The following is a 13,145-nucleotide window of genomic DNA, read 5'->3' as shown; positions in this document are numbered from 1 at the left end:
TCACTGTCAATAAGAATGTAATTTTTTTATGTATGTAAAAAAGATGCATGGACTGAGTCAGATTATAAGCAATTCCTTAATCTTTTGACTCCCTCCTTTTACAAGGCACATCATACACATCCAACAATCACAAAGGACTTTTGAGAGGTGTAAAAGCTCTAAATATGGATTAAGTAAAGGTAAAGTTTAATTTTTCATTAAACTTTAGATTAAGAAGCTCTAAACTTAGGCGGTAAACTCTACAAGGGTTTTCTTGGGGGTGGCGGGAGGGTTCATTACTGTATTCCCAATACCCAGCATAGGAACGCAAAAGCATTTGTTAAATAAATGAAGGAATTCACTAACAAATAATTCCAATTATTAAACAGGTGATCATTTTTAACTTCTTATAAGTTTAAGGCAAATCCTGCCCATAAGAAGGAAACCATAGTGAAGGAAATCAGCAGATGCAACTATAGGAGGTAAGATTAGAATGGAAACAAACATTCCAGAACATAAATATCTGAATGAGTGTTGTTCCCTTTGAAGCAATATCCTTGGGAAGTTACACGCTCACTCTGATAATAGCATCGCTGCTCCAAAAGAGTCTGCTTTGGGAATTCCCTTCAGAGAATATGGAATATCCATACTGGAAAAGCTCATCTTTTCAAGGTCATTTCTGTTTTTTAATAAATTAGTCATAGTCAAGCTGTGAACGAAGTAGGTGATTACACTAGATTCCATAAATTGGGGTCAGAAATGAGGCCAATTTTCTCCTGAGAGGGCCAGACTTGGCTTTAAAGATAAATTAAAAAGAAAAGTTATAAAATGGTAGAAAATCAGCATAAATATTTTATATCATAAACACTACTGCATTTTTTACACTTCAGCAAACATACTCAAAGTTATATTAATTGAGACTTGGGGAAAACCTTAGCTGAATGTTTCTAATAATATAGTTCTTATTTTAGCTTTAGATATTACAAGCTATCTAAAGAAAGCAGAAAGGATGATGATAGTGAGGTATTAAAATGAAAAACTGACACAGTAAATTTTCAAATTTTACAAACAATCAAAATGTAAAAAATAAAAATACATCTTTAGCAGTTATTTTGTTGATAAATATCTGAATTACAAGATAATTTACAAATAAGAGGATTTAACACAACTATCTCATCAAAGCAGTGGAATTTGACAGATGGAATTAGTAGCACTTTCACAGCTTCTCAACAGCAGTCCTGGATTTCATTCTTCATTGAAGTGGGTGGGAATAATATGTCCTTCAAAGTTCATTTCAAGTGAAGTTCTAAACTCCTGGCATCTCAAAGAGTTTTCCTTTATTGATGTAGTCAGTGAATAGACAATACACACAGAGGACTCTAACCCCTCTGGGTCCAGGTAACACCAAAGGAAAAATGGAACACCACTACTAGTGATTATCCTTTTCCTGTTAATGAGAACCAGATGGTATGAAAACACACAAGCCTTGGATACCCACTTGCCATAACAAAGTGTCCAAAGTGTCTGGTACCAGACTTGCCCTCCTGCTGAAGACAACTATGAGACTAAACAAAATATGAGACAACAAAGCCACAGACAGGACAGAGGGGAAAGACACCTGTCTGCCATGCAACACTCCGGCCTTCTGCCTGGGAGCATTTCCTGCTTTGGAGAAGGCAAGTACCGCTGAAGCGGAGCAACAGTTCCAAACAGAACTGGAAGGAGCGCCAAACTTCTGAAGTGGCTGGAATTTGTCAAGCAAAGTACAGAGGCTGTCCTGGGGGACTGGGGGGAAGATGGTAAGGGAGGGGTGGCAGAAGACTGAGTGGCTATTCACCTTGGACATGCATAGTGCACAATTCCGAGAGGACTAGCAAAAATGACCTGCTGAAGGTTGGAAACTGAATGGTGATACCAGTGTCGGAGAAGGGTTTGGAGACAACCGTGTTCCGGCCCAGCCAGAGTAGAGAGTTCACTATGCAGCTCAGGCATCTGAGACAGGGAAAGGCCATTCCTCAGGAGTAAGGACTATACCTATAGTTGAGGGGTACGCCCTAAGACTGAAATCAAAACTAGAATAGATACATTCTAACAAATAATAAGACCAAGCCTGACAGGATCAAAAGGATTTGTCCATGAGTTTACTGTCTGCCAGAACAAATCTCATCCCTATTTTAAAGGGCGAGGATATAATCCAAATGCTCAGCAGTGAAACATACATTGTCCAACATACAACCAAAAATTACTCTACATGTGAAGAAATAGGAAAATGCAACCCATAGTGAAGAGAAAAAGTACTCAATAAAAAAATAACCCCAAGATGATTCAGATGTTGGAATTAACAGGCAAGAACTTTAATGCAGCTATATGAAATGTATTAAAGGACTTAAAGGAAAACATGGTAATAATGAACAGATGGGAATCTCTGCAATGAAAGGTAAAACTATTAAAATAGCCAAATGGAAATTCTAGAACAGAAAAGTACAGTATGTAAAATGCAAACTTCATTGATGGGTTTAACAGCAGATTGGAAACAACAAAAGAAAGAGTCAGTGAACTTGAAGATAGATCAACAGAAAGTATCCATTCAGGAGGACTAAGAGGACAAAAACTATAAAAACTTACCAGAGTCTTGGTGTTTTCTAGGACAGAGAGAATGGAGCCAAAAATACTTAAAGATATATGACCAAAAATTTCCCAAAGTAGATGCAAACCTTAACTATATACAGGAAATAATGTATAAGCTTAAGCATATAAGTTGAAAATGAGACAAACCGTGGCTGTCCTCTCCTGAGAAAAATGAAGACCAGAAAAAAAAATCAGAAAACTCTTTTAAAATGTTGAAAAAATAAAACAACTGTCAACTGAGAATTGTCTAGCCAGTGAAAATATCCTTCAAGAATATAGGAAAAATAAAGGCATTTTCAGATAAATTGAAACACAGAGTATTTGTCACCGCTATATGTACTATCAGAAGTACTAAAGGAAACATACTAAAATCCACAAAGTAAAAAGCTAGGAAGTCGGCTTGCCCATATGAATAAATACATAAGGAATAAGGAAGCCTGGCTCTTCATTTCTGGAAAAGGAAATATCCGATAGGGAAAAGAGGAAGACAAATAATGCACCTTGAGGTATTCGACTGAAATTGGAAGTATCAGTATTAATCACCGGTTTTTAATATACTAAGTAGATATGGAAATAAAAAAAATATAGGTGTGTATATATTTATATATTTTTTCCCAGCTCTGTCTACTTATATGCCAGCAGCAATGAGCACATCTAGTGCCTCTATGTTGTTTTCTAAATACCATTTCCTCCACTAAAAGAAACCAGGAATCCTTAGAAAAAAGAATTATTCTAGAGCTAGGGCAGAGAAAGTAAAAGATAAGCCTCAAACATTTTGATAGGCCAGAAAGTGAGAAAACACCCCAAAATAATGTGGACATACCAAAAAGACACAGCAGGAGTCTGCAAATTTGCTATAAAGATAATTAGAGATCATAATTCACTAAATAAAATAAAAATCCATGAGTCCCTGCTGATATAAATGAATGAATAAATGAGAAATCAAATTCTCCCTAACATTAGAATGCCATCTAATATTAATAAATATAGAAGGTACGTTAGAGGTAGAAAATCACTGGGCACTAACACTAGTAAGTATAGGTTGTTGAGGAGCAGATTATTTACACAGTCTCACAGTGTCTCCCCATATAATACTTACTCATTACAATGGGGAAAATTGTACCTTTACATTGGAGAAACCTGGTGGATACCATTTTAACTAAGTTATCAAATTTAACATCATCAATACTGGGGAAAACTTACACAAAGTACCTCCTGGTAAGATATGCTAAAAATGTCAGTGGTATAATAAAAAATGCTTTCGGTCCTTGTCCCCAGTTCCTGGCACAGACCTCCTAAAACCCATGCAATTTCTTAAGTGATAGGAATGTGTTTTGATTATGAATATAACAAGTCCTTTCATAACGAGATGATGACTGGGGGTCGGGGTGGAGAGCCCTAGAAGGACGGAAGCTGGGCTCATCACCCGGCCATGTGATAGAGGGTTGGAACCTTCAGTCCCACCCCCAACCTCTGGGGAGGGGAGACAGGCTGCAGATGGAATTCACCAACAGTCCATGTTTTAGTTAATCATGCCTACATAATAAAACCTCAATAAAAAACTCAGAACAATGAGGGCTGTGAGAGCACCTGGGTTGGTGACCGCATGGTGTGCTGGGACAGTCGCATGCTAGAGAAGGCATGGAAGCTATGTGCCCCCATTCCCTGCCCCATGCCACTTCCATTTAGCTATTCCTGAGTTGCAATCTTTATAACAAAACTGAAATTGTAAGTTATAGTGCTGTCCTGAGCTCTGTGAGTAGTTCTATCAAATTCCTGCTGCTGAGGGGAAGTCACCAAAACCCACAAATCAGTGGTGAGCCTGGAAGAAGTGCGGGAAGCCTGAGAATCCTGTTTGTGGCTAGCATCCGAAGCAGGCTCAGTCTTGTGGGACTGGGCCATTAACATGTAGGGTCTGTGCTACCTCCAGGCAGCTAGTGCTGAAATAATTGGAATGTAGGACACACCGCTGGTGTCAGAGAGCTAAAGAACTGGTGGTTGTTTGGAAAACCAAACAAGGCCTCAACATCAACATCTGTGAGATTCCTGCCAAAAGGGCCTAGCTTGAATCTATTCATGAAGAACATTCTACAGACAACTGGCCTACACCCTTTGAAATGTCTAAACCAAGAAAGATAAAGAAATGCAGAGAGACTGTTCCAGACTGAAAAGAAACTAAAGAGACACGACAAACATATGCAATGTAAGATCCTGGATTGGGGTGAAAAAAACACTTTAAAGGTTGTTAATGGGATAATTGATGAAATTTTGACTATAGACTGTTAAATAACAGTATTGTATCAGATCAGATAACAGTACTCTATCAATGTAAAATTTCCTGATTTTGATAATTTTATTACAACTGTGTAAGAGAATATTGTTATTAAAAATACATATTGAAATATTGAGCAAAAAAATGTCTCCAACTCATTAAGCGGTTCAGAAAAAATAAAAAACATATATTGCTTACTGCACTGGAGAAAGAGAGAAAAGAGAGGAAATGATAAAGCAAAATGGGGCAACAGATGAACTAAAGAATCTGGGTAAAGGGTCTGTGGAAGCTCCTTATACTGGTCTTGCAACTTTTCTGTGAGTTTGGAATTCTATCAAGATAAAAGTAACAGAAAACAAAAAAAGGAAACACCACAGTGGACTTGCCAAGTTATAAGGCTAGTTTTCTTCCCCAGAGTGAGATTTTCAAGAGAATGCCTAAAAGTGATTAGAACACGGAACAAGCAGACACAGCAGTTCCCAAACTGTGTTCCCTGGTACAATGATACCATAAGAGATTAGTAAGTGGATTTATCTCAATTAAAACAGTTGCAAGTATTCTTTTTTCCCTTCTCAAATTCACTCTGGAAATAATTTTATTCATCAGAAAGTCACGTGATAGAGTTTTTATTTCTTTAGGAATATATCTTGGTAAACAATTGAAGTGAAAAGTGAGACCTACAGGTGAGAGAAGGTGAAAATGTGCTTCTTCGGAGAAAGAATGAAAGGAAGGGATGAAGTGGGGGGCGGGAGGAGCAGCAGCTCTACAGGGAAAGGCCACAAAAGGAGCCACGGGATCCTGCCCTAAGACCCTCCAAGTTTTCTCTTTAGACGTCACGAGACTCCTGGAGTGGCTGTCCTGTGGAAACAGGAGAGTCTAAGTTTTGCATTCCAGGTGACTTGGGCAAAAAGAGGGTGTTTTGACAACGTGAATCCTTAAAACACAGAAAATCTCGCAGGGCTCAAGACTTCCCTAGGACACGGAAGAGGGGTTCCAGGCAATCCAGCACAGGTATCAGACAACACCTACTTTCCACATATAAGGAGAACACCAAACACATTTATATAGTTGTTATCATTATATCTTATTATTAAGGTAATACCTTCTTATTATAAGGGCTGATATTTTATCTTCTTACTAATAGATGTGTTAATATCTTTATTATTTATAATGTGCCACATCCAAGAAAGCTGCATGGGGCTGACGCAGGAGCTGACGCGTTCACCAGCTAACCCTTTCATTATGATTCGTGGTCTTATTGAGAATCGCTGGTCTAAGTTATGGAGCTTGTCTTATATTTCAAATGGATGAATGTGTTATTTTATTAGTATTATAATAATTGAGTTTTCAAATTTATATCATTTTCGGTGACAAAGTTTTTAAAAGTGAATCAAATATTGATAACTTCTTACAATTAATTTGATCTTATAAGACTTCTTTTATTCTTAGCATTTATCTGAGTATTATTACCCTTCACAGCTACCTCTTGGTTTCCCACTGTGACAATACAACCTTGGTGGTCAAATATAAACTTAAGAAATACTGCCACAGAGTGTCATGTTTACAGATGCACATTTAAAGAGGTGGGACACAGAAAACTTAGAATGTATTTCCATATCCTGACTCCTTTCAAAAAAGGTTATGAGACAACAGTATTATGATTATTCAAACTATGGGTGGGGCTTAGTAATGAATTATCCACCAGCCAACTGACTTCAACTGCTAAAACCAATGTAAATTAGATCACAGACCGCCCCCCAGACATTGTAATGAAATTCTTGGGGCACGAGCAACTTCTGCCAGGCCACTGTAACACAGACCAAGGGTTCTGGGGGGCGGGGGGGAGCAGCAACAGGCTAAGAGGCTGCACCCTGGAAGCAAGGCAGACTGAGGACACTGGCTGTTTTAGAGAGCAGCACAAGAATCAAATCATTATCAGGTGCAAAACAAAATATACACTGTCAAAACTTTAAAGATGGTAAGCAGATTAAATACAATGTATGCGACTGAAGAATTCTCTGGACTTAGGGCCATGCAGACAAATGAAGGCTTTCTCAGCAAAGCTGAAGAATATTTATGATGCTGCTGTACTTGGGACTGTAGTGCCATTGAAAAGTGGAAAGTCAGCTGTCACCTAAGACAGGAAGGGAATTCTGCAAATTTGGCAGCAGTCCTTCAGCTGTGTCCTTAATACCCCTCTTGGAATCCGCTACAGTGTGAAGTTACTACAGAGCTCAAGGAGGTCCCAGAGATAGCTCTATGAAGACCGGTAAATCTTACGCAGAAAATCAAAATTCAATACGTTGCTTATATAGAATGGCTTCTGAAAAAATATCTTCGGATTTAACCTCGCCCAACTATCACATCCCAAATGCCAGCCCTCAGTATTCCTCAGCAGTACCATATCCTTCCCTTACCCAACTTCAAAACCTAAGGCATCCTTGACTCCTCTTTTCCCTTCACTTCCATCTCCTGTAGCTGCCAAGTTCAGTAGACTCTACTTCATCATCCAAATCCACTCCCTATTTTTTTTTTTTTTTTTTTTTTTTAGAGACAGTCTTGCTCTGTTGCTCAGGCTGGAATGCAGCGACATCATCATAGCTCACTGCAGCCTCCAACTCCTGGAGCTCAATCGATCCTCCTGGCTCAGCCTCTGGAGTAGCTGGGAGTACATATGTGCACCACCATGCTCAAATAATTTTTTAACTTTTGTAGAGAGAGTCTCACGATGCTCAGGCTGGTCTCGAACTCCTGGCCTTAAGCCATCCTCCTGCCTTGGCCTCTCAAAGTACTGGGATTACAGGCGTGAGCCACCACACCTGGCCTATTCCCTCCTTTTGATCTTTAAGGCCAGTGTCCTTGCTCAGGTCCTCACTTCTTCATACTAAGACTATTTCCATCCTCCCAGCTTCTAGTACTTTTCCCTCTAATTCTTTTTATAACTGCTGTAAAATTCATCTTTCTTTTTTTTTTTTTAATCCAGAAATTTCGGTTTTTTAAAATTCATCTTTCTAAAGCACAGTTTAGATCATACTGGTCCCCCTTTCAAAACATCTTCAATGACTCCTCATGGCTCTGAGCCAAATATATATTCTTCAGCCTGGTGTTCAAGACCACAGTAATTTCCTAGGCCTGCCTCCCACAGCTCAATGTCTATCCATTTACCCACACATTTCCATGGTCCAACATCCCTGTCTCCTCTTCAAATTTCTCTCGACCTTTGGATCTCACCATGCACAAATCTCAATGTATTCAAATACTATGTATTTCCAGGGTCCATATCAAGCATTACTTCCTCAAAGAAATCTTCCATCTTTCTAGAACCACATATTCTATCTATCCTGCTTCTCTGAATCCTACCCTATACTCCTTGGCATCTATAATGATCTGCTTTCTATTTACCTATGACATCTGCTATTATTTTTATTCAACCAATATTTACTAAGACCTGGCTCTATGCCAAACACTGTACTTAGGCACCAGGTATACAGGGGTGATAAAATAGCCATGACCCTCCAAATTACACAAAGCTAGCCAGAGTCTTCATAAAGTACCACAGAGCAGGCAGGTAGTGATGGTTCTGTCAAAGTGCTATGAAGTACCTCAGCCACACTCCCCTCCCATCTCTCACAGTCCCTTGCTCTCACGTCCCTGCTCACCTCATACGCATCTTTGATGTTCAAGGGCTCACCAAGCGCTGCCACATGTCCCACGATGCCTTTGTTCCACTCTAGGCGGATACAGTTATTGGAAGCTTCTTCCAGTGTTGAACCTTCAGCGACATCAAAGAGGCGGCTGATGAGAAACTTGTCGTTGGAGCTGTCCTCGCAGACGAGGAACAGGGAATAGCGGTCGGCGGAGATGAGTCCGTGGATGTGCAAGAAGATTTTGTGACATAAGGCTGTGACATCCAAATGACTGGAAATATCTTTCACTAATTCCAAGAGTCTTGAGCACTGGTCCCCTTCATCGTTATCAAACCGTGGGGAGGTTAGAGGCATCTGTTCCTTCTTCTCTGAGTCAGAGAGGAAGCTCACAGTTCCCTCAGAATCCTTGACGACAATGGGTCTAAGAGGCCGGTCAAATTCCGAGGCAGAGATTTTCCTGGCTGGTGTTCCAGGGGCACTGTTTTCTGCACGAGGACTCTGCTGCAAGGGACAAGAGCAAGACTCCGTGTGGCCTCTGATGCCTTCCTTGCACACAGGGATGTTGTGGACTCTCTCAGCAAACCATGCATTGACCATTTCTCTGCAGAAGGGAACATGCAAACATGTTACATATTTAAGGAGCAAGGGTGCTACTCCTGAAAGCTGCTAAAAATCCTCTCACAGTAAACTGATTAGATAATAATTTTCTTTGTCATAGAAAATAAAAACAAGATGGTTTATTTGATACAATTTTATTTTGAAAAACTATAAAGGACAATTGCTTCAATGATCATCTTAATAAAGTCTGACTTCTACGTATATAATTCATTTGATTTGCAATATACCAAAGCATCAAGTCTGCTTCTCTCAAAATTAGTTTATATTAAAAAGTAAAAGACACTAAATTTAACAATCAAAAGAAAACATAAATATGGAAGTTAATCTGATCTTTTAAACATACAACTTGTTCTAAAGTTAAATATTTGAAAACTAAAAACAAATATTTATCTAAATTTGACTTGCTAGTATGCACAATTTTACACAGTGCTATCTATATTGCAAGGATAGATAAGATTTAGAAGAGAAAACAGAAAATAGAAAAATTTAATCTGGTATGTAGAAAGATTACAGACTTCTGTAAATATTATCAAGAATGCTTATTCAATAATGATAAAAATTATCTTTTTCTAGATTATCCACTCCTTGTATAAAGGAAAAAAATTAAAAAGTAGGAATTACCTAAATTAAAAAATATAGTCCAAAAGAAACTGAAGTTATTTATATTTTTAATGTACCTTCCTCTGAAAGAAACCTCTTTGAGCTAATGCCTTCACAGTGGGTGATTTTTTTTTTTAAATAAACATCCCAGATCATACATACCCCAAATGAGTATTATTTAGTTCAAATAATTCCCCTTAGAAAGCTATACTCTTATACCAATGAATGGTGCCATTACTTTACACATTTTTGGAACTTTTTTTTAGATGAACTTCTGAGACAATAATTCATACAAGAATACTAGTTTTATCTAAAAATCAGATCTTGTTTTTCACTAAGCCCTCCTCTTGAAATGAATAAAACAAAAAACAAAAAAGCCTAGGGTAACAGCTAACTTAATTATCCATCTTCTGATAAGACTTAACTTTGTCCAAAACTCAAATTTATTGTCAAAAGACAAAACTTGATAGCACTGAGCATATTTTTTAAAATTTGCCTATAATACAAGCAATGCAATCTCCAGTCTACAATGACGTAATTGATTGTTTTATACCAAACTAGCCACCAAGATAAAAAATTTTGACAATGTACCACTTTTTTGAGAGTGTAGGGATATAGTCACTCTCCAATCTTTTTGGCTGTAGTAAAAATTGATATCACCTCTTTGGAGGGCAAGTAAGCAATAGCTAACACATTTTAAAATGCATCTATCCTTTGTTCCAGAGATTTTACACATTTGGCAAAGGAAATACAAGGGTATTTACTGTAGTATTGTTTACTATACCAAAGTTAAGAAGCAATCTACTATCGCCAATAGAAAGCTGACTAAATACATTATGGCATGTTTATACAATGGAACACTAAGGAGACATTAAAATGGTTATATGTACTGATATGAATTATCTCCACAATTTATTAAGTGAAAAAAGATACAAAAGAGTTTGAAAAGAAGATGCCTCATTTCTGAGGTTTTACTAAGTCTTTCATTTATGGGATGTTCTAATTATTTTATTTTGAATAATGATGTATTATTTGTTATATATATTACTGTGAAATGGTATCAGTCTAGAATGGAATGGGTCAAAATAGAAAGGTAAATATTACCTCCCTTATAATTTCATGCATTGGATGCAGTTGTAAAAATCTTTTAAAGATCTCTTTAAAAGGTAATGGTCAGAGGATATAAAATTTCAGTTAGGAGAAATAAATTCAAGAGGTTCATTGTACAATATTGTGATTACAGTTAATAATAATATACTTGAAAATACCTAATGAGTAGATTTTAACTGTTCTCACCACAAAAAAACTGATATGTATGTAAGGTACTGTATATGTTAATTATCTTGATTTAGCCATTCTACAGTGTATACAATGATACCAAAACATCATGTTGTACACCATAAATGTATAAAATTTTGTCAATGAAAAAATAAATTTTAAAAAATCCATATGTAATTTAAAAAAAAAAAGCAACCTCACTGGTCTTATGAATTGACTGACTTTATAATAAAGAGGTATTACAATTTTAAACTAAGAAGAACAAAAGCAATGTAGTAGATAGGTATTTCGTAAAGATCACAAGCACATACACCTACACAGATTACTCATTTATTTATTTACCTGTTTATTTCTGAGACAGGGCTAACTCTGCATCTAGGCTGGAGTGCAGAGGCACAATCACAGGTGGCTGCAGCCTTGGACTCATGGGCTCAAAAGTGATCCTCCTGCCTTTGCCTCCCAAGTAACTGGGACTAAAGGCACATGCCACCATACTCAGCTATTTTTTTCTTTAAAATTTTTGCAGAGATTGGGTCTCACTATGTTGCCCAGGCTGGTCTTGAATTCCTGGCCTCATACAATCCTTCTCCTCGGGCTTCCGAAGTGCTGGGATTACAGCTGTGAGCCATTGTGCCTGGCTTACTACCTGCATTTTTAAAAAATATAAAAAACTGTCCTAATGTTTTATAGATGCATGTTGCGGCTTAGAAAAAAATTTCCAATACGGACAACACACGTTGATTCAAGTAATTCTGTATCTCAAAAACTTAGAAATGAACGTAACACACTCCGGGAAATGCTTATGTAACCCCCAAAATTGCATTAGTAGTGCCAAAGACACTGATGTTAAAAATGTATGTGAAGCTGTCAAAAACTTATAGGAAGGTTTTGAATAAAATTATTTTGTAAACTGTAAGATACGAAAAAAGTAGTATGTCTAAATTAACATATCTGATGTGATTTTAAATATGTACATGTAACTCAATTATTAAATTAATACAAAAATAGGCATTTTAACTATTTCAGCTACATATCTAAGACTTATCTTAGTCTTATTTCTTACCAACATATTTCTTATCTTCTCAATAGAAAATGGATATCTCCTTTTATATTTTTTAATGAAAAACTTTTATATTTTTTAATGAAAAACATGGCAACTCCATGTGGATCTCTAAATTGACAACTTAAAATGCTGAAAACAGAATTCCTAACGCCCTACCCCTCACCTTGCCCCGATCTCAATCCCTGCCAGTTTTCCTCATCTCAATAAATAGTACCATCACCAGTTACTCAAACCAAACATCTAGGAGTTACTCCAAATTTGTTTCCTTTGACTCTCACATTCGGCTGAGCAGCCAAGTCGTGTCAACTTCACTTCAAAATCCTACATCCCCATCTGTTCGTTTCCATCTCCATTACTACCATCCTGGTCCAAACCCTGCCATCTCTCACTTGACTGGTCTCTCTGCCCCCTTTCAATCCATTCCCCACACAGTAATCTTTTAACAAAGTACATCTTAATATCTTAACTACTCTACTTGGCTTCTCAGTGACCGAGAATAAAACCTGAACTCTTACAGCACTACAACACAAGGTCCTCTCCCCTATGCTGGCCTTCTGCCAAGTTCTGACTGACCCCTGCCCCCACCTGCACGTGTCAGATCAGTTTCCACGTGCCCAGCTGGACAGGCCTTCCCTGATCACTCCACCTAAAGTGGCCCTGACACATCATGTTCTCACCCTATACTATCTGGATTATCACCATCTCCTATTTTTCTTGTTTATCAATCTGTTGGTATATTGTGTATCTCCTCTGGACTAGATGTAAATTGCCTGGGAGTTACTTGTCTGTCTTGTCCACTGACCCATCTCCTGTACTTAGATCTATGCCTATCGCATACAGTGGCAGGTCATCAACAAATATTTCCTGAATGAAGTAAATGAATGAATAAGCGAAAGCACCTAAAGCATCAAAAGGCACAACAGTCTTTTGAATATCTAAGCACACGTACATTTGTTACAGAAAATCAAACTTGTGTTTTAGCTATTAATGTTCATCCTCCCTTGGAGGTAAGCCTCATAACTGACTATGGCTAATTTATTCCCATATGCCCTGCAGTGCC

At 37.7% G+C, this 13,145-nt stretch overlaps 1 protein-coding gene across 3 annotated transcripts in view; it reads right to left on the bottom strand.

Annotated features, from left to right (window-relative positions):
• PDE5A (phosphodiesterase 5A) overlaps positions 1-13,145 on the bottom strand; it is a 124,197-nt gene that overhangs the window by 95,285 nt on the left and 15,767 nt on the right. For all 3 annotated transcript variants that reach the window (XM_075998317.1, XM_075998319.1, XM_075998318.1), the window contains exon 2: positions 8,539-9,127. In XM_075998317.1, the coding sequence (XP_075854432.1) occupies positions 8,539-9,127 (589 nt within the window). The remainder of the gene's footprint in view (positions 1-8,538; positions 9,128-13,145) is intronic.

Source organism: Microcebus murinus, chromosome 27, assembly GCF_040939455.1.
Source record: "Microcebus murinus isolate Inina chromosome 27, M.murinus_Inina_mat1.0, whole genome shotgun sequence".
Lineage (NCBI taxonomy): Eukaryota > Metazoa > Chordata > Mammalia > Primates > Cheirogaleidae > Microcebus > Microcebus murinus.
Note: the sequence above shows the minus strand (reverse complement) of the source record. Positions and strands in the feature narration are given on the sequence as shown.